This window comes from Pseudorca crassidens, chromosome 19 (genome assembly GCF_039906515.1).
Source record: "Pseudorca crassidens isolate mPseCra1 chromosome 19, mPseCra1.hap1, whole genome shotgun sequence".
Classification (NCBI taxonomy): Eukaryota; Metazoa; Chordata; class Mammalia; order Artiodactyla; family Delphinidae; genus Pseudorca; species Pseudorca crassidens.
In genome coordinates this window covers 43,890,700-43,912,436 of record NC_090314.1, presented here as the reverse complement: position 1 = coordinate 43,912,436, position 21,737 = coordinate 43,890,700, and the positions used below count along the sequence as shown (strand labels likewise).

The window sequence follows — 21,737 nt, the reverse complement described above, 5'->3', positions numbered from 1 at the left end:
TTTTCAGCAATGAAAAAAATCGGTATATTTGTTTTGTACCATAATAAAAACATATAAGAAGCGTAAGCTATTAGTGCACCTACGGGAGTACACATTTTAATAATACACACCAGAGAAAGGTCACTATCATAGCACAGGATTCTGTCCTGTGTAATGCTTTTACAAATGCTATGGTTAAGGATACTGATGTTTATCAAATTTATAGACAATATGAAACCAGAAGGTATTCTGAATGCCTTCAGAGATATAATCAGGATCCAAACAGATCTCAGCTGGTTAAACAAGTGGTCAAATGTGACAACTTGTAAATACAGCTCCAGAAACCAACTGCCTGAGTTCAAAATGGAGGATGTGTGATCTAATAAGTGTTAACAGAAAGAAAAAAAAAAAAAGACCCAGAGGATCCTATCTATCTCAAAGTAAATTGATATAGTAAAGCTGCCAAGTTTAGTGTCTAAATAAGGAAAGTGATAGTCTGCCACTTTGCCTTTCAGTTGTTTGGTCTGGATTCAATTTTTTTTTATATAAATTTATTTATTTATTTTTGGCTGCATTGGGTCTTTGTTGCTGCACGTGGGCTTTCTCTAGTTGCGGCGAGCAGGGGCTACTCTCCATTGTGGATTGCGGGCCTCTCATTGCGGTGGCTTCTCTTGTTGTGGAGCACGGGCTCTAGGGCACAGGCTCAGTAGTTGTGGTGCACGGGGCTTAGTTGCTCCGCAGCATGTGGGATCTTCCCGGACCAGGGCTCAAACCCAAGTCCCCTGCGTTGGCAGGCGGATTCTTAACCACTGCACCACCAGGGAAGCCCCTGGATTCAATTTTTAAATGGACATGAGCAAATCATCCAGAGAACTGAAACATGCAAGATCCTTTCTTTTGAGGAACAATTGTAAAATCTCTGAATGTTAACCATGAAGATTGGGATTGCCACAGCAAACTTTAACTATTTGAGGGACTATGAGGAAAGGAGGAATTGATATTTTTTCATCACCCTAGAAGGCAAAGCAAGAACCAGTGGGCTCGAGTTACAAGAAGTTAGATTTTGTCAACGAGGAAGAATTTTCTAACATTTAGAAAAAAACGTATAAGAGAAAACAAAGTGTTAAAGGAGAAGCTGGACTTCATTTGTCTGGAATGTTGTCAAAGGGAAATCATGTATTGGAGTCAGACTAGATGACCTCTAAGGTCTTTCCAACTGAGGTTTTACTAATTTAGACACCAGGCACCAAGTATCCTATCATCTCTTGTTTTTAAAGTTGCCAATTATGTGTAAGGAAGAACACAGGACAAAGAGGGATGAAACATACATTGTGTTCATACACAAATGGAAGTTAATATCTCATATAAAAGGGAAAATAGTGTTTTTCTATTTTGTGAAAATGGATTTCTTTTTCTAGTCTTTTAAAATATACAAGCAGAATTGTTTAATGCTTCCCAATAAATCTAATAAATTGAAGCAGAAGTTCAAAATTAACAGCCACAATAGTTTATTTACAATTGAACTCTTTATAAGATATTTACAAGACAACCAATTTTACACATCAGAAATGGTATCAAAAGTATGAATTACAACACAGACAACAATATGAAACGGGCATAAAACAAAGCTGAAGTGGACAGACAAGCAATTTCTCTTTTTAATTTATTAACACTAGCTTAAACTTTGTTAAGGAAAGAAACAAAGAACTGTGTTTTAGGAGAACTGCAGGTCCTTCAGTTGAAGATTGAATTTCAGTGTTGTATCCCATGTAGGGAAAAAATAAGACTAATTTTCCCCCCACACTTCAACACACTGTAATTTTGCTCTTGGAACTTTGCTAATCTACTCTCCAACCTCCTTCTCAACAAAACTTCAACATATCCAAATCAAAGGAGAATTGATCTAGAAGAGGGGACAATAAAATAAGAGGTCCTAGGTAGAGGGAGAACCAAGGAAATAGAATCCACTTAAGACTGGCCAGATAGCACCCATGGATTCCTCTTAGTCTAACTCAAGTTCAAAATCTGGGGAGTCTGCTGGATAGGCACAAACATAAAGGCTAAGTTTGCTAATGCATACCCAAATTAGGAGTCTGACAAATGCTGAAAATCAAGAAGAAACTGAGAGGAATCAAGGAATAAAAGAGACACTGACTGGTCTTTTTCTTCTTGGGCACATTATAAAGGAACATAACATAGGTCAGAGTAGGAAAGCCAAACAGCTTGCCATATTAAAATGATGGAGAACAAAGAAAATCTGGCCCAGTTTTTCTAGAAATCTCCTTCCTCTCCTTAAGGTGTGAGATGAGAGCCCCTAGTGGAATAAGTCCTATTTCTCTCTACATTCTTGCTGCAATGAAGTTCACAGCAGGTTCCCTTGTGGAGAGCCCACTCTCCTAAGCAGATGGAGTTACAAATGAAAACCCATAGCCACACACACACACACACACACAAAGGAGAAATAAGAGCAGCAAGATCATCCAAGAATACTACATGTGCTGCCAGAGTAATTCCTTTAAAAGTCAAACTCAGGGAGCACAGATCAACATCTCACAAAAAGCTTTAGCAGTGGGAGGCCCCTGAGGAACTTTTTTCTTCCCTTCCCACAATGGTATCCCATTCTCTCATGCTCCACTGATGGGCCGGCCACACATCCTACATACCTTGGCTTCTCCTCTAAAAGTGCTAATAATCTGGGGACATATTCTCTTCAAGGATAAAAGCCCCTACCTTCTAGGAGATTAGACCCCTACTTGTTTTCATACAATAGTCCTGAAGACTAAAGAAAGGCAATTCCTATATATTTAAGACCAGAGGTCTTGGCTCTATTTTCCTTCCAGATAGTTACAGGGATCTTACACTGAGACCAAAGTGGCCTGGAGTGCTGTCCTGAAATTCTTTTAACAAAATGGGGGTGGGGTGGGAGGTGGGTGGGAGGGGGGAACTAAGATGGTACACATACAAATCTATTTTTACAAAATGAACGGAGAAGCTCATTAGGTACATCTGTTTGTTTCAAGATGTAGACATTTGCCAGCCAAAGGAAGCACATATTTCCACACACACCCCCACCCTCCCTAAATCTCTATCCCACCACCAAGAGCTCAGCTAAAAGGATAAAACCCAACTAAGGAATACTGGAGAAGTGATGTGACACAAAGACATCTATACAGGATCTGGCATGCCATCCCCAAACACCAACGGCTTTTGTTTAGAGCCATGACTGGTCCCAAACTTACCATCCTCATTCTCTTTTCAGAAGATTTTATTCTTTGAGGGGTGGGGGAAGAAATTCAGTTACCCATTAACTAAGAAAATAATCACAGCCAAACATCCCTTCCCACATGGCTATATCACAGGATAGTTTTAAGAGAACTGTCTTTTCAGATATTTATCTACCAACTCCAACCTCTTTTCTACCCTGTGAAGATGACTTGCTTTATCACGTCACTTGTTATTCCTCATCTGGTCCTTAAGCTCATGGTGAGGTTTTTTGTTTTGTTTTGTTTTAGGGTAAAAACCACTATGCTCACACTATAAGGAAGGGTATACCAGGGCAAGAAGAGTGCCATGCAGGCACAGCTCTAAAGGCAGGGGTTGCTTCATCTTCCAAAAGTCTAATGAAGAGAGCCCTTTCACCCTTTTAACATAGGCAAATGTAGAGAAGCAGACCCCTGAAGCTTCCAAATCTGCCATCCTACAGATTTAACTTGAGAGTTCATTTCCCCAAAAGGGGAAAAGAAATCCCAATCACCCTCCATAATTCACAATTAGCCCAGTGAAAGAGTATTTGTGAAATCAGAGTGATGAAAACAAAACCAAGATCAGGGGAGTATGGAAGGGCATTACCAGCGAATGATAACATACATGAGGACATCGGTCACATATACAGGTCTCTGCCACTCTCTGGGAATGGCATGCTACAACTATCTGAAGACAGAAGGTTCTTGCCAGCACAGCTATTTCCTACATGTCCGATGAGGTGTTTGCTTCTTCTGGATCTCCAACCTGCATCGGCTACGCTCATCCAACCAGGGCAGCTCAAAATTCCTGGCAAAAAAGGATACAGAAATCAACCTGCAAGACTAGAAGAAACTCAGTATGGACATGAGACTAACTCAGAAAAAGACACTATGCCCTTTACCACTCCTAGCCCTGACTCCCAAGTCCCAGGTTTAGATTGTCTTTCCTGCCTCAAAGCCAGAGCAATGGTGTGCCATTAAAGTGATTGAATAATCTATTTCTAATTCAAAAAGCAATCCTCCTAATTCCTGGCTTGGGAATCTTATCACTGCAAAAACTAGTGGCCCAGGCAGCCTCACTTCTGTCAAAGAGCCATGGCTATCCCTAAGCCAGCTATTCCACCTTATATCTAGGCTTTCATGAAGTCTGGAAGGGAGGTGAAGCACAGACTACCTGAGAGAGGAGGGGAAAAAAACTTTATACTTACTGTGGAGTTAGTTTTGGTAATGGTCGTCCAAATGCTACAACAGGCAAGAAGGGGGTAATCATCAAACTTTCAACTACGGAAGAAAGCCAAACGGGACCTTGTTAGTGACACAGATGGAAAATGTCTAGCAACTATACCTGTTCCAAAATACTGCATTCATTCAGAGCAAGTTGTATCCTGGAGCCCTGTACTCTTTTAGATAAACAAAACTTACCATCATCTGGCTCAGGGAAAAATGAGGTAACCTCGGGCTCAGATTCCTGAATTCCTTTCTTTTTATACATTCTGAGCTGCAGTCGCTGTAAAATTCTTTGTTCCCTGATCCTCTGAATATCCCATCTGGGAAAAACAAACCAGACAAACAAAACAAACAAACCCAACATTACTGAAAACCAGCTCTATAAAGGCAACTCACACAATCCAGATGCTAGGGAGATCTCTGCTGAGTCTTCTAGATGGGGGATGGGGGGTGGGGAGGGGTACGGGGGTAAAGAGAACCGCCTGCTTGGTTAGGGAAGAGCTGTATAGGTCTGGCAGTCTAGATCATGTGTTGGTGTTCCCCAGAAGAAAAAGAGGCCAAACGTGTATAACAACAACCACTTCACACTCTGATACTCAACCAATTGAGTAATTGAAAAGTATTAAGAGCTCCAGGGCTCCCCTCAGCATAGATAAGAGAGGTTAGGGTCCTATAGGGCTCAGTTGTCCCCAGAATGGACATCTCCAGCCTCACCTTTTCCTTCTCTTCTCATCCAGCTCCAGTTTTGCATGCCGCTTCGAAAACACACTGTCATCCAGGTTCTGTGTAAAGAATAGCAGCTGATAAGCTACTTATCACCGTGTGACACATGTATACTCATTTCCAGCTTCCAGGAATGTAAAATCTTTCACCTTCAGGTCCCACCTGAGTCTGTGAGTTCTATGGATATCATAGGAACCTCCTGGTAACAAAATCAACAAAACACATACTCCTTTCCCCACCCCTACCCTGTAGAATCTCCATATTCCAAAATCATTTCTATAATTTTCCAAGGTGAAAGTCACATCAAACTGAAACAACCCTTGAGACTGCCACAAACCCTCCCTACCTCTATACTTTGTAAGAGTCTGAGTTTAAAGTAAGTATCAAACTTATAAGAGTCAAATGAGGTTGGAATATATAATTCTGTTGCTGAGTGGTACACGCTAACTTTTCTACATAGCATGGAATCTAGCTTTGTTTTGAACATTCCCTAGTTATTTATTTTTTAATAAATCACTTAGCCACTCTGGACCTCAGTTTTCTCATCTATACAACAAAGGAGTTGGACTAGATAATCTCTCAAGTTACCTTCTTGCTTCAAAGTTCTATTTAACCCATCCATACAGTTACAATGACATATTCAAGTAACAGCCCCATTTCTCTCTCTCACTCCCTTCTACTGACAGGTCTTAGGTACCTACCTCCAAAAGGTCTGAAGGATTTGGGTCCCTTAGAGGCTCTACTGAGTGGTCCCTCCAAGAAGGAACTGGAAAGAAAAAAGAAAGAGAGAAAGAAAGGGAGGAGGGGTGGAACCACCCTTAAATCCAAGGTCACACAACCTACTATTCACTAGGACAAGAGATCTCTCCCAGATAAGACAAAGTTACCAAGTGATAGGAATCCATTCTATGGCCTCACCTGAAGCCATATTCAGTGTCCTTGCTACGGTATTAAAAGAACCTAAAATGCCATTGCAGTCTGCCAAACACAGGATCACAAAAAACCCTAAACCAATACCTGACAATTCACATAATGGATGCTATTGCAGTTCCTGAAAAACAACTGAAATTTGTAGTCATTTTGAAGTCTATAGTGTAATCATACACCAAGGAATCTCACTCTCCCCCATCCAACTGATGGGGAATGCAGCTCCCAACCATCCACCATCCCACCACCCCCACCCCAGACCCAGCCAGCACAGTTCCTATTCTACTCACCAGCCAAGACTGAAGTTTCTCCTGCAACACTTGATGGCATCAGACACCCTAAATAATGCAGGAAAGAAGAATCACCTCAGTGTAAAAAGAAAAAAAGCCCATACCCAAAATGGAGGAAAGGATCATCACTGAAGTTCTCACTAGGAAGCCATTTTGGTTTTTTGAGTTGTTCTTTTGAGAATTTCTCTCTGGGGGAGGGGAAGAGGGAACAACAGACAAAAGAAAAGAAAATAAGCCCACCACTTTTTTTTTTACACTGAGACGACTTCTTTTCTTCATTATTTAGGGTGGTTTCCCTGCAACAGTTGATGGCCAAGGATATCAAACCTTAAACTCAGAACATGGCAGGTGAGTAAAAGTTGACCCTATTTTTCAAATAAAAGATCAGTGTTCTCAAAACTTACATATGTAGTCTTCTTAAACAGCTCCCTCCTCCCTCCAAACAAACTACCTTGCTGGTCCAGCCTGAACAACATGCACAAAGACTTTGGCTTCCTTAGAACAAGCCATTGAGACTTCCTCTTGAGATAGGGGCGTCAAGAATAAGGATTCACACGTTTATTCACAACTCAGGGTCCTCAAAGGACTGGGATTCCCCCCAATCAGACTCTTTCTGTACTGCTAGGCCCACAATATTAGACGTGTTTGGAATTTTCTGTACTAGGGCAGAAAGGGTTTTCAAAAATAGCCAGTCACACAGAACAGCTCCGGACTAAGCCATTTCCCAATCCCGGATGGGAAATTGCTTCACGGTTTCTCTTGTTACACAGCATTGCCATGGCAGCAAGAAGGTTAACCATTAAGGATGAACCTGTTCAACTAACTGAACCAACAAAAAACCTGAGCCTAGATCAGGGTCCTGGTCTATCGCATGTACTCAAGTGTAAGGCCTAATGAATTTTAGATAATTAAGAAGAGTAATCTATCTTCCCCACTTAATTTTGTCACCAGAACAGCCAAACAAAGCCTGGAGAATGCTCTTGTCTTACTGGAATGGATTCCCATCCCCATCCCTACTAGGGCAAGACACAGCATCAGAAACTCAGGGCTGTGACTCTATCCAAGGCTTCCCCACCGTCACCCCGGAGCACCCGCTGTGACTGTCACAGACTAACATTACACGATTGAAGGCACATTCCAGTTACTGGTTGATGTAGGAGATAGGGGAGCATCTCTGTGTGGAAGCCATGAAGAAAAAAAAGGGAATGAAGACCAAGGTCCCATACCCCACACCCATCCCAAGCAGCTCAGATATCCCAAGATAGTCCTTATTGTTTGAAAAATAGTTTGTAGACCATTTTATTTAAATATATGAACAACCAATGGGCTACTGCAATCCAAGTAAACTCTTCACATTTAGAACCTTTGTGAAGTATCGTAAGATAAAGTAAGACTGTTGGTCTTTGGCAGATTCCTCCTGCCCCCCAGACCGGGACATAGAGATACAGATAAATGTTTATATAGTTAAAGAGCGGAGGCCCAGGTGAAATTCCCCACCCCAAACTGGCTCCCCAACCCAAAAATTACCATTGGCCCCTGAGAACACCCAAAGACCACCCTCCCAGGTTTCACACAATATCAATTGCAGGAACAGTCGTGCATGGCAAAGTATAAGTTCTATGCATTTCACAGCACAGAAAACCCTTCTTTCAGAGGGCATGCAAGTTGCCGGAGATTACACCCCCAAGTCTGGTGCTCTTGTGATGAGCAACTTACTGGCAAACACATCTCCCAGTGTTGTAAGCAGGCAAATACATTGAGCACATTTTGCTGTAATTCCATCTATTTGCAATGCCTGCACAGTGTCTGTCTCTGGCTGTTAACTTACTCATTCTTGACAGAACTCTGCTTTATTGATTGCACTTTTTTAAAAATGCCAAAGGCATTTTCACACTTGTTAGCTTGACCGCCACCACTAGGGTATAAGAGCAAGTGTTCTCTATGCCTTACTTGCTACAGTCTCCTCCTTCTTTGGAGAGGATTCCCGTAATGGTAACGGTGATGGGGGAGGCTGGTGCCAACGACACAAATACATTTCTGTGGTGGAAAGGTACGGCAAATCTTCTATCTCACTTGAGAAGGCTTTCTCCTTGGGATGGGTGCTGGGTCCCTTCTGGGGAGTCGAGAGTCTTGGCGGGGTGTCCACTGAAGACCGGGGCTTTTCTGGAGTTTCCTGGCTCCTCAATTCACGTTTACAAACAGTTTCAGATAAGGAACCACAGGGTTCCTCTTTAACAGGAGAGTGCTTAGGAGTTTTTGTTTTGACTTTTGAAAATTCAGGAGCCAGCTTTTTAACAGGAATCTTTCTTTCTGTACTTCCAAATGGGGATTTCCTATTAGATAGGGAAGAAAACATTATAGAATTTATTGACTCTTGAATAAAATCTAATTTGATTACATTTTGGGGCAAGAGAACTAGCTTGCTTCAAAATAACCAGTATTCAAGTATCTAAATATCTGCGTTCATTTGGCTGCCATGAGCAGGAACAGCTTCATGCTTAACAGTATATATAATAGGCCCTTAGTAAATGCTTGTTGAACAAGTGAGTTTCCATGCTTAAGAACCTCTACTAGTATCCTACTGTCTACTAAATCTAAAAAGGTCCCTATTTTATTCAAGATCCTTTAGCTGGGGCTTCCCTGGTGGCGCAGTGGTTGAGAGTCTGCCTGCTGATGCAGGGGACACGGGTTCGTGCCCCGGTCCGGGAAGATCCCACATGCCGCGGAGCGGCTGGGCCCGTGAGCCATGGCCGCTGAGCCTGCGCGTCCGGAGCCTGTGCTCCGCAACGGGAGAGGCCACAACAGTGAGAGGCCCGCGTACCGCAAAAAAAAAAAAAAAAAAAAGACCCTTTAGCTAACATTAGAGGCCTCTACTTTGTGGCCTGTTTCATTCCTGTCAGCCAGAGACCAGTCTCTTATTCTACCCCTCCAAACCTACACCATGTTAATTACAATCTCTGTTTCTTTTTTCTTGCTATCTTCTGGCTCTCTTTCTCCCACCAGTCTACACACACACACACACACACACACACACACACTTCTAGGATGCCATCTCCTCTCCTTTTTACCAATCTAAATTCTATACTTCTTTTTCAAGATCCATCTCCTCCTTAAAGTTTCACTATTTTAACGCACAATAATCTTTAATCTCTGAATAGTTTGTATCACTGTTGTCTATCTGCATATTTTATTGCAGTTGAATTCTGAGTTTTCAAAACCTATGCCATCCTTATAGCTAGACTAATCTCTTCGAGTCCAAGGACACTTAGAGCTTACATTTTAATGTCTACCAGTGCCTGATGCAATGAAGGAATTTAACACTTCCTAACTTGAAGTGAAGGGCTATAGTTTTCTTTAAGAAACTCAGCTGTCACATTTGTTGCCCATTCTCTTTATGATGTACTCTGCATTCTGTAGTTACTACGGTGACCAAAATGTTCCTAACAGACGTACATAGTCTGCGCAAGAATGTTTCAAGACAGTTTCTCAGCACAGAAGACCTCATGATTCAAGATATAGTTCTATTAAAACAAATTCATAAGTCCTAATCCCTTACTCTCAGTCACTGGAAACAGGTGACCTCATGTCCAGACAGTGTAACAAAGTTATCAGCACACCTTTTGTGTCCCTTTCCACTCCGCCCACAGGAGAAAGGCTTGGGAGGCAGAGTCTGGGATGTCTCGGAAAGCTCCGGCTGGCACTCCAGTTTAATTTTCTCGGATATCTCCGTTTCCTCTCTCTCTTCAGTTTCATAGCCCTGAAACAGCTTGTGCCTTTCCTTCTCGTTATCCTTCTTTACCAGCTGCATCCGCCTTTCCATACGTTCAATCCGAGCAAGGAGCTAAAAGAGAGAATGGCAAAATGCAGACTTAAAAAACAAAAAAATTAAACACAGGTGCTTAGCCCTATTTGCGAATCAGTATGGTCTTCTGCCTCTTTCCATGAACCATAGCAATTCAACTTATTTTTAACAGGCAGACATTAATCTGAATAGATTTTCTTAAACACAATAGAGAAGACAAGGTACACTGCTTGATTTTAGGGGCTAAACTAGTTGGGGAGGGGCATGGGGGAATTTGTACTTCATTCTTCTGAACGAAAATCCTCTTCACTGGGAGGGGCCACAACATGCCTTTTAAATGGCATGGTCTCTGCTACTGCTAACCATGTGGCTCCAAGTCAGTTTGGGAGTTTCCAGAATTAACCTTAATGTTCTTTTAGGAGGCCCTAAGGTTCTCCAAACCCTATCCTCTCTACTTCCACTCCAAAACACTATACACAAGGACAAAGTCCAGACAGTACATTGAGAAGGAATTAAAAGCTCACACAATCACAGTGCCACTAGGGATTGCAGTGTTATTTGAAGGCGGGTGGGGTGGGGATGGGGAAGTGCCACCTAAATAATGAACACTCAATTTGGAAGAATTATAAAAGAACCAGTACCCATAAATCCCATCAATCATCAAATATACATATTGCTTTGCATTTGAGATAACAAAAAAATTATACCTATTTGTCTGAATATTGAAAACAAAGTCTTTTAATTCTAGTTAAAGGGAGGACCACATAATCAAACAGGAAATGGAAGTCTATTATCATTGAAAAGTTCACATTAAAATGTTCTGAGAAAAGATGCCAAATGTGCTACTTACACCCTATAATAAGAATTTTATTTGGGTTAGACTGTGATATTAATGTTGACTTCATTACATCCACTTAGCTGCACAGATTTCATGAGAGGCCAAACAACAACTGGAATAAGAGAAACAAGCTTAAGCATCGCTAAGACTGCAATACACAACAGAGGCAATGAATGCCAAGTTCAGACTGACACTCTATCCTTAACTCACCCCGCTTTTCCTGCCTAGGAAAGTCTGCAAAGGGGCCATTACCTCAGGTACTGAACAGAAACCTCCACAATCAGCAGAGAGCCCCCCTGTCAGCCACATTCTCATTTCATCTTCTGTTTTGATTCACAGCCTTAACATTACTTAAACACGGTTTATGGGTGACATTTCCTTGATTTCTTCTCCTTCACTGGTCGTTCTCTTCCCGCCTCCCCCCCCCCCAAATAAGGACACGATGTGTTGTAATTACAGTACCATCACACCCCTAGACTGCAGTACAGTAGCTGAGCAGTGCCACCTCCATGTTGAGTAACTTCCACAAATCAACACCATGAGATATTTTAATGAGACCGGCCCCAGCTCCCATTCCACCTTGCAGAATGCATTCTCCAATAAAGCAGTCGCTGCCTGGAGAGATTCATTTGGAAAGCAAACAAAATGAACAGCCCTCTGCTCTCCTGCTCAGCCCTTGGCGCACACAACGCCAGAGAGGGAGAGGGAGGGAGAGAGGGAGAGAGGGAGAGAGGGAGAGAGGGAGAGAGGGAGAGAGGGAGAGAGGGAGAGAGGGAGAGAGGGAGAGAGGGAGAGAGGGAGGGAGGGAGGGAGGGAGGGAGGGAGGGAGGGAGAGAGGGAGAGAGGGAGAGAGGGAGAGGGAGAGAGAGAGAGAGAGAGAGAGAGAAAGAGAGAGAGGGAGAGGGAGAGGGAGAGGGAGAGGGAGGGAGAGAGAGAGACTGCTGCAGCCTGAACACAACAATTGTAGAAACCATGTTTATTTTTAGGCAGCTGTAAGGTATGCTAGCACAGTAATATCCCACCACCACAGCTTTCCTGATATCTGGAGGAATATGTTTTAACACATAAGGTGCCCTTAACTACTGCTGCAGTAAAAATAACCCTATATAGTCGTGCTCCTCAGAAGTACAAAGAAATAATAAATGACTTCCCTACTACCCTAAGATTCTAATATAGGGGAAAAAATTTTGGTCTACTTAATACATTTAATAAGCTTAATTTCCCCTGATGCCTTAAAAACCTTCCAGCCTCTAAACACCATGCTCATACAAGGGAGCTGGTTAGCAGGTCATGTTTTATAACTCAGATTCCTATGAAAAACTGTCTGAAATCAAAGGTGATGATTCTCTTAATATCATTTTAAAAAGCTGTAATAGGGTTCCACTGTGAATCACCTCGACCCCTCTGCCAATTAAAAGGCCTACTACTCTGTCTAAAGATGCTACAGCAGTGCTTGGAGCAACAGCTGCTATGGCCCTCTCCTCCAGAATACATTTATAACGCAAAGCTCTTTAAGTTAACCCCTTCCATAAAGCCACCACATATGTATCCCACCTTTTCATTTTTCAACCCCTCACAAATCAGGTCTTTTCCCACTCTAAACGTCTTTCCCACACGTCTGGGGCTGTCATTTTAAATTAACCCTTTGGCACCTGAAACTTCCCCTCCCCCTCCCCCTCCCCCTGGGAGGTTGCCCTTTAACCCCTCCCTCCAACCCAACGTGTGTCTGTGGGCCTGGCTCCCAAGGACCCGTTAACTAAGAAGACTCCTACGTTGGTGGCCAACCTCCTTACCCCTAACCTAGGGATACCTTAACCTCCTACAGCCCCCTTCCCCCGAGCATGCGCACAACTCGCTCCTAGTCCCGAACGCAGATTAACCCCTCCCGTACCGTGTCTCTCTCTGACTTCAGCTCCTCGATCTCCTTCTCCTTGGCCTGCAGCTGCTGCTGCTGCTGTTCGATGAGGTCCAATTGCAGCAGAAGGATCTGTTTGAGGCAGGCGGCCTGACTGGAGGCTCCCGAGCCGCCGCCACCCCCGAGAGGGCTCTTCCTCGTACTCTTCCATCGGCCCTCGCTGGCCGCCAGGGTTCCGGCGGCGGCGGTGGGCGCGAGGGGTGGCGGCCCGGGCAGAGGTAGTGGTGGGGGTCCCGCCGGGTCCGAGGCGGTGGCACCTGGGGGAGCCGCCCCACCCTTGTCCCCAGCCCAGGGCGTAGGCTCTTTGGCCGCCGCCACGAGAGAGCCCGTCTGAATGGGCAGCACCGCCTGATACTTGGGTCGGGGACTGCAGCCGGCTCCGGCTGCCGCTGGCTCCCCCCCAATGCCAGCTTGTTTGGTGGCCGGGGGCGGACAGGGCAAGGGCACCGAGCCGCCCCAGCTCTCTTCCTGCTGCCCGGGGGCCGCCCCGGCCGGGAGTAACAAGCCCCGGCCCTTGCCGCCGCAGCCGGCCGGGGAGGGCGCAGGGCTCCCGCCCTGGGAGGAGGCCAGCGGAGGCCCCGGCTCCTTGAGCTTACGGTGCCGGGGGAGGAAGTGGGCTTCGGCCGCCCCGGGCTCGTCCTCGGGCCCGCCCAGCGCCGCAGCTCGCTCGTAGTCCAGTCGCTGCTCAGGGTTGCCGCCGGCAGGGGCCGCGGCCGCCTTGAACACTGCGGATCTCATGGTCATAGTGGTCCGGAGCAGCGCCGGGGACCGAAACGGAGGAGGGGGTGGGGAAGGGGTGAGGTGCGGGGGGTCGAGGACGGAGGAGGGGGAGGGGAGTTTGGCGGGCTCGCCTCAGCAGCGCGGCAGCAGGCCTTGGCTAGCGCGGCTCCTCCGGGGCCCGGGCGCCATCCCGCCGGCGTGCGGAGAAGTGGAGGCCGCGGCTGAGGCCCGCCGCCGGCCCATGGGGGCCTCGCCGCCGCCTCTGCTGCCGCCGCCGCCGCCTTCGCCTCAGAGGCAGGAGCTCGCACCCAGCCGCCCCCGAGCTCATCCCCGGAGCTCGCTTCGGCCCCCCCTGGCCCGGCCGGGCCCGCCTCGTCTCCCCACCCCACACACCCCCTTCCCCGCCCCGGCCCCCCGCCCCGGAGCTCGCCTCAGCCGCCCCGAGCCTCCATTTTCCCCCCCCTCCTCCTCAGGAGGGGGTGGGAGGGATGGGTCCGCCCAAAGCCCTCCTACTCCGGGAGGGGGTCTGTCGCCTCCCCCGCGGGTCTCCGGGCTCGGGGTCCCCCTCCCCCACAGTCACCCCCGGCGCCTCAGCGTTTCCCTTTAAAAAAAACGGAGCCGCTCGGAGCCGCCACAACCGCAGCCGCCGCCGACCGGAGGGCGCATGCGCCGAGAGGGAAGCGGGCGGGAGCGAACCGGGAGCGGAGAGGAGGGAGGCGGGCCGCGCTATTGTGAAAGGGGCCGCAGCCGCCTCGAGGAAGGCGGGCAAGGGGCCACGGGGGCCCCCGGCGCGGGGGGCCGGCGAGGGGAGGCCGGGGATGAGGGGCGAGGACCGAGGAGCCCGTGGAGCGGCGGGGTGAAGGTGGGCTGCCGGGGGAGGGGCAAGCCGGGGGAGGGTCAGGAGGAGTGAAGAAAGGGCTGGGGCCAGGACGGGTAGAAGGCGAATGCGGAGGCTCCTCGGAAGAGAGGAGCGTGAGAGAATGGAGTTGAGAGGAAGGAAGGGGTCTTCGGGAGGCAGATGCGCCCTCCGTGGAAGTGTACCGAGCGGTCCACGTACCCGGCCTGCGCTGGATTACCCCTTCCCCGGGCACCTTGGCAACCGGCCTGGCCCTCGCTGGAGGGGCCCAGCGGCCCCGCACGCCTCCTGGACCAGTCAGGATGCAGGCTCCTGTTTGAGCCTATGGGTGTTTCCTGGGCATAGAATTCTAACCCTCCACCCCCAGCACTCCCCAGCAGCCCCACACTGGTATGGGAGAGAATGAAGTTCTTTGTCTCTAAGGGATCCAGGCCAGAAACGGAGGGGACCTCTGTTTCCCCGAGGGAGGAAAATCCATGATGTCTGCTGCCTAGGGAGTTGTTGCCACCACCTCCCTGGAATGAAGTATTGCCAACTACCGACAGTTCTTTCCCAACGGCCATCTCCCCAGCCTTCTTAAGTCACTTCTAGCATCTTCTGGGGGTTCATGAAGGATTGAGGCAAAGGAAGTCTCGGAAGGGACCTTTACCTTTACCGGGAATAGGAATACTTTAGGGTATTCTCCTATGCTGAGCACTTTGTCCTCTCTCTTCAGTGTTCATTTTGTGTGTCTGTCTGTCTTAACTTACAGGCAACTTTAGCCAACAAGTCCTCACAGAATTTCTCCTAGAAAAACTTTTAAATAGTTTTAATTGATTGTTTTTCTTTTGTGTTGAGGTGGGATTTTTTTTTTTCCCAGTCTATATGGAGATGGAGATGACTTAACATTCTTTGGTCTAATGTGAAAACCTCCCCAAAACACAGAGCACTGGAAATTTTAAATAGATGGGTGCGAATATGCTAAGCCAAGGGAGCCCCAGCGCTCTTCTACCAGACTGTATGGCCTCAGATCTGCAAGGGGAGTCCTGGAGTTAGGGATACCAGTGAAGGAGGTGTGTGGCAGGAGGCATATAGAATAGTGGTGATCTTTTTCAGTGTCGAGACTTTCAATACCATCTCTACACTGGCAACTCCTAAATTTATATCTTCTTCTGGGATCATCCTCTCACTCCAAAATCATATATTCAGCTGCCTAGGAGACATATCCACTTGGATGTGTAACAGGCATTTCAAATGTACGTCTAAAATCACACTCCTGAATTTCCCTCACCCAAATCCTGCTTCTTCTACAGCCTTCCTCTCTTTCTCTCTCACTCCACATCCAATCAGTCTTCAATCCCATTGCCCTTCAATATATATATATCCAGAATCACACACCTTTGCAGCATCTCCACAACTTGCACCTTGAGTCATAATCTGTGCCATAATCGTATCTCACTTTTTTATTGCAGTAACCTTGTAATTAGTCCCTCAGTTTCAAGCTTTGCCTTCCCCCACTTAAGTCTGTTCTCAACACAGCAGCCATCGTGATTCTGATAAGATATGAGGCAGAGCATGTTCTTTCTCTGCTCAGAACCCTCTCATGACTTACCATCTTACTTGAAGTAAAAACAAAATCATCATTGTGGCTTGTGGGATCTAGTCCCCAGGACTGCTCTCTGACTTTGGCTCCTACTACTCTCCCCCTTACTCACCCCCCTCCTGCCACACTTGCCTCTTTGCTGTCCTTCAGACACACCCAGCATGTGTCTGCTCAGGTTCTTTCACTTGCTGTTCCCTCCACTTGGGTCACTCTTTCTTCAGATAGTCACATACCTTCCTCTCTCATCTCCTTCAGCTCTTTACTAAATATCATCTTTTCATCATGCCTTCCTCTCTGGTTACCCTGTGTAAACGCACAACCTCTTCCAAATACCCTCCCTTGCCTTTTCTGCTTTATATTTTTCATATACTTATTACCATCTAAGATGTAATTGACCTTGTTTATTGTCCTCTCACACTAGAATGTGAGCTTTGTGTTTTGTTCACTGCTGTATCCTTAGCCCCTAGAACCATACCTGGCACAAAGTAGGCAGTTAATAAATATTCATTGAATGAGTAAATGAGCTGTTTATATTAAGAGAAAGCATGTACCCTTGACCTTTAGCTTGGTTGAGAGTGACAGTCTTGTAACATTAATAGAGTGTAAAAATTAGTGAAACCTAGGGAAGAATAAAGTTGTCTAGAAGCACAGAGAAGATAGAACATATTATCTGGAGGGAATTGAGGAAGTGACAACTGAAGTGGGTCTTAAAGCTTGAGGCCATAGGAGGACATTTCAGACAGAGGTGAGAACATTGCCTAGGCATGGGATAAAAGGATGTGTTGGAGTAAATAGGAGAAGTTGGCTGGACTTTAGCTTGGATACTGGGGAGTACAGGGGGTAAAGCAAGCAAGGTGTGTTGAGACCAGATTGTTAAGGTCTGAAGGCCCAGTTAAGAAATGGATACAGCCGACCCTCCATATGCGCAGGTTCCACATCTGCAGATGCAAACAACTGCAAATTGAAAATATTCAGGAAGGGACTTCGCTGGTGGTGCGGTGGTTAAGAATCCGCCCGCCAATGCAGGGGACACAGGTTCGAGCCCTGGTCTGGGAAGATCCCACACGCCGGGGAGCAACTAAGCCCACGAGCCACAACTACTGAGCCCGTGTGCCACAACTACTGAAGCCCGTGCGCCTAGAGCCCATGCTCTGCCACGAGAGAAGCCACCGCAGTGAGAAGACTGCACACTGCAACAAAGAGTAGCCCCTGCTTGCCGCAACTAGAGAAAGCCTGCACGCAGCAACGAAAACCCAATGCAGCCAAAAATAAATAAGTAAATAAATTTAATTTAAAAAGCTGACCATTAAAAAAACAAGAAAATATTCAGGAAAAAAAATTCCAGAAAGTTCCAAGAAGGAAAACTTGAATTTGCCGCAAGCCCGACAACGATTTACATAGCATTTACATTGTGTTAGTTACTGTAAGTAACCTAGAGATGATTTAGAGGATGTGCGTCAGCTATATGCAAATATACGCCATTTTATATAAGGGACTTGAGCATTCGAGGACTTTGGTATCCTGAGCAGGGTCTTGGAACCAATCTCCCTCAGATACTGAGGGACAACTAATTTATCAGCCAAGGTGAAACATCGAAGGATTTCCACCAGAGTGTGGAATGATCAGATTTGTGTTTGAAAGCTAACTTCAGTATACCTTTGCATGGAAGGCAGGAGGCCAGCTTGCAGGCTGTTAGTCCAGGTGAGAGATGATGAATCGTTAATCTAAGGCTTGAGAGTATAGTTATCACATTATTAGTAATTTGCAGAATTTCTTGATCGATAGAAAGTGTGAGGAGGGGGTGAGGGAGAAGGAGGACTTTGTGGTCAAGATTTCTAAGGTCAGGCAGATGGCAATTCCATGAACAAATTAAATATGTTTTCTTCCTCACTAGACAAAGTGTGGTCCTGGACTGGCATCATCAGCATCAGCTGGGAACTTGTTAGAAATGCAAATTCTCAGGCCCCACTCTAGACCTAATGAATCAGAAACTCTGCAGTGGGACTCAAGCAGTCTTGTGTTTTAACAAGCCCTCCAGGTGATTCTGATGCACCTCAAATTTGAAAAACACTGCTTTGGAGTCTATACCAGGACCTATTCTTCAAGAGCCACATGGTAAGTATTTCAGGCTTTGACAGCTGTGGAGTCTCTTGCACTATTCAACTCTGCCACCGTAGCACAAAAGGCAATGTGTAAATGAATGAGCGGTGGCTGATGATGAGTGGTTAATCTAAGGTACCAGTGGTACGGGGATTTAGAGGGAATGACAGGTGGCAGACTCATTGTTTGAAAGCAAAGGCTCTGGGGTGAGGCTGCAACCAGCGACTACATTCCCACCATTTTATAAAATTTTATTTAGGAACACTGAAGTTTAAATTTCATATGTTTTCACGTTTCATGAAATATTATTTTAGATTTTCAACTATTTAAAAATACTTAGTGGGACTTCCCTGGCGGTCCAATGGTTAAGACTCCATGCTTCCAATGCAGAGGGAGAAGGATTCAATCCCTGGTCAGGGAACTAAGATCCCTCATGCCTCTGGGTGTGGCCAAAAATAAATAACAACACACACACACACACACACACACACACACACACTTAGCTTAATTATTAGAGAAATGCAAATCAAACTACAATGAGGTACCACCTCACACCAGTCAGAATGGCCATCATTTAAAAGTCTACAAATAGGGCTTCCCTGGTGGCACAGTGGTTGAAAGTCCGCCTGCCGATGCGGGGGACATGGGTTCGTGCCCCGGTCTGGGAAGATCCCACATGCTGCAGAGCAGCTAGGCCCATGAGCCATGGCCGCTGAGCCTGTGCGTCCGGAGCCCCCGCAATGGGAGAGGCCACAACAGTGGGAGGCCCGCGTACCGCCAAAAAAAAAAAAAAAAAAAGTCTACAAATAAATGCACCCATGTAAATTAATGCAGGGTGGCTTAATACTGTCATTTACTCAGAGATCACATACTTCCTATTTTGTGTATGTTAAAATGTACTTTTGTGAAATGATAGTACACAGCAATCGGTGGTGGGTAGTTTTTTTAATGTCCTTACTTGGCAAAATAAAAAGCTTACATCAGTCCCCCACAATTTTTTTTTCCTGAAAACTTTACAGCTCTGAAATCCAAAGTCTAGGATTTCACTGCTCCAGACTAAGTAAACATGCTTTTCTCCCCCAACGCGAAAAGGCTGGAATTTTGGATTTGAGGTCTGATCTTCTTGATCTCAATTCACAGAATGAGGTGGATAGACCACCAGAAAACTGAAACCTGGGAAGAGAAGCTCTCTAAAAAGGGAAGAGAATTCTTGCTGCCAAACCATTAGGTTCTAAACTGTGATAATCCCTGACCTAGGACATATATAAGGACGTGAGATATCAAAGAGTAAAGGACAAGAGGGAGAAAGTGGACCTACTGGCTGAGGAGCCTTAGGAAAACCATAGGACCCATAAATCAAGTCCCTAAACAAATCTCTGTTTCATCCCTAATGGGATAATGACCATTCCCATTTGCCCTCTGGCTAAGTGTATGGATGCAGCAACACTTTCACCATTCCTCTAAGACTTTTTGGAATGACAGAATTCCGTTTCTATGACCTACATTCTTTGAAGGGAATGCCTATAGTGTGGAAAGAGCATGTAGCAAGCCCTTTTAACAGTCTGGGTCTTGGTTTCCCCAGACCAAAAAGAAAATTGAAACAGATCATCTTTAAGACCGTATGAAGCTGTGTTTTCCTACTAAGAGTGGGGCCGAAATAGGTATAGTAAAAAGAGACTTGTTTTGGCTTCTTCCCGGAGACAGAGTACTCATCTTGGCGACTTCCTGAGCCTCTTGGAAAGGTAAATGAAGACGGGTTGCGTGGCTGGCATTAACCCAGCTCCACATGGCACTGAAATGAGACCACGGGTGGAGAGGCCACCTTTCCCTTTTTGGGGAGGATGGGGGATGGGGAACCAGCATGGAGCCACAAAGGTTTCCGGCTCTGAAGCCCTGCCCCGGCTCAGAGCTTTTTGGCAAAAACCCTGCCCTGCGTTCCAGGCCTCCGCGAGCAGGATGCTCGTTTGCCGCTCCCCTTCTCCCCTCCGCGGGGGCCTCTCCGCAGGACACACCCTCCCTGCTGCCTTTCTTTCTTTTTTTTTTTTTTTTTAATAAAATTACAACTCAAATTCGGCTATTTCTCTCGTTTTGCCAGCCCCGCCAAAACTTTCAGCGAGTTCCGCCCACTCCACGTGGACCTCCCTTCCCTGGCCCAGCAACCTCTGCGAGGACCCCACCCCCAACACGTGACCAATTGTTATATTTCCTTCTTGGGGTCCTTTTTCGCTGGCACCAACTAACGACTGAACAAAAGTGCCCCCTTCAGGGTGAATGTGGAGCAGCAGCCTGGGGAGGAGAGGAAAGTTGACTGAGGACTGGAGTACAATAGGGGAACGTGACTGCCTCTGCTTAAAATGATTTCAAAACCATAACTCCCTGGTTAATAACTTTAAGGATCATACAATTAAAAGATGAGGCAGCTTTTCCGGTAAGCGGTCTGAGGTGACCTCTAAAAATGGTTCGCTATTCACTTGACCCAGAAAACTCCACAAAATCATGCAAGTCAAGAGGTTCAAATTTTCGTGTTCACTTTAAGAACACTCGTGAAACTGCCCAGGCCATTAAGGGTATGCATATCCGAAAAGCCACCAAGTATGTGAAGGATGTCACTTTAAAGAAGCAATGTGTGCCGTTCCGTCGTTACAATGGTGGAGTTGGTAGGTGTGCCCAGGCCAGACAGTGGGGCTGGACGCAAGGTCGGTAGCCCAAAAAGAGTGCTGAATTTTTACTGCACATACTCAAAAATGCAGAGAGTAATGCTGAACTTAAGGGCTTAGATGTAGATTCCCTGGTCATTGAGCATATCCAGGCGAACAAAGCCCCCAAGATGCGGCGCAGGACTTACAGAGCTCAGGGTCGGATCAACCCATACATGAGCTCTCCCTGCCACATTGAGATGATCCTTACTGAAAAAGAACGGATTGCTCCTAAACCGGAAGAGGAGGTTGCCCAGAAGAAAAAGATATCCCAGAAGAAAGTGAAGAACAAAAACTTATGGCCCGAGAATAAATGCTGCAAAAATTAAATGCAAATAAAAGTAAAAGCAGAGTGTTGGTTGTCTTAATTAGTAAATCTATTTCAAGTGTCATCACAAAATGGATCAAATGAGTTTTCATAAACATGCTGTTTTGCAGAAAAAAAAAAAAGATGAGGCAAATTCAAGAGGAAGGATATCATTTAAAAAAACTGCTTTGGGGGCTTCCCTGGTGGCTCAGTGGTTAAGAATCCGCCTGCCAATGCAGGGGACACGGGTTCGAGCCCTGGTCCAGGAAGATCCCACATGCCGCAGAGCAACTAAGCCCATGCGCCACAACCACTGAGCCTGCGTGAGCCTGCGTGCCACAACTACTGAAGCCCGTGTGCCTAGAGCCCGTGCTCTGCAAAAAGAGAAGCCACCGCGGTGAGAAGTCCGCGCACTGCAACAAAGAGTAGCCCCCGCTCACCCCAACTAGAGAAAGCCCCCGCGCAGCAACGAAGACCCAACACACCCAAAAATAAATAAATAAATAAATTAGAAAAAAAAAGAAAACTGCTTT

The 21,737-nt window shown here is 46.1% G+C and overlaps 1 protein-coding gene and 1 long non-coding RNA gene across 4 annotated transcripts; one reads left to right on the top strand and one right to left on the bottom strand.

The window, feature by feature from the left end:
* Positions 1 to 1,470: 1,470 nt before the first annotated feature.
* On the bottom strand, positions 1,471 to 14,021 carry MSL1 (MSL complex subunit 1). 2 transcript variants are annotated; one of them, XM_067714970.1, is made up of 9 exons: positions 12,920 to 14,021; positions 10,006 to 10,229; positions 8,339 to 8,721; positions 6,389 to 6,436; positions 5,873 to 5,937; positions 5,163 to 5,230; positions 4,644 to 4,768; positions 4,430 to 4,502; positions 1,471 to 4,029 (listed from the first exon to the last, which is right to left on the bottom strand). In XM_067714970.1, exons 1-9 carry the CDS (start codon positions 13,685 to 13,687, stop codon positions 3,939 to 3,941), a joined length of 1,845 nt encoding a protein of 614 aa, XP_067571071.1. In that variant the 5' UTR covers positions 13,688 to 14,021; the 3' UTR covers positions 1,471 to 3,938. The 2 variants fall into 2 exon arrangements, with proteins under 2 accessions (XP_067571071.1, XP_067571072.1); XM_067714971.1 differs by lacking the exon at positions 6,389 to 6,436.
* Positions 14,022 to 14,215: 194 nt separating this feature from the next.
* Positions 14,216 to 21,619, top strand: LOC137212066 (uncharacterized). 2 transcript variants are annotated; one of them, XR_010937339.1, is made up of 3 exons: positions 14,216 to 14,525; positions 17,996 to 18,216; positions 19,784 to 21,619. It is a non-coding gene; the product is annotated as an uncharacterized lncRNA (long non-coding RNA). The 2 variants fall into 2 exon arrangements; XR_010937340.1 differs by having other exon boundaries at positions 14,216 to 18,216; positions 19,784 to 19,943; positions 20,297 to 21,619.
* The last annotated feature ends 118 nt before the right edge of the window (positions 21,620 to 21,737 follow it).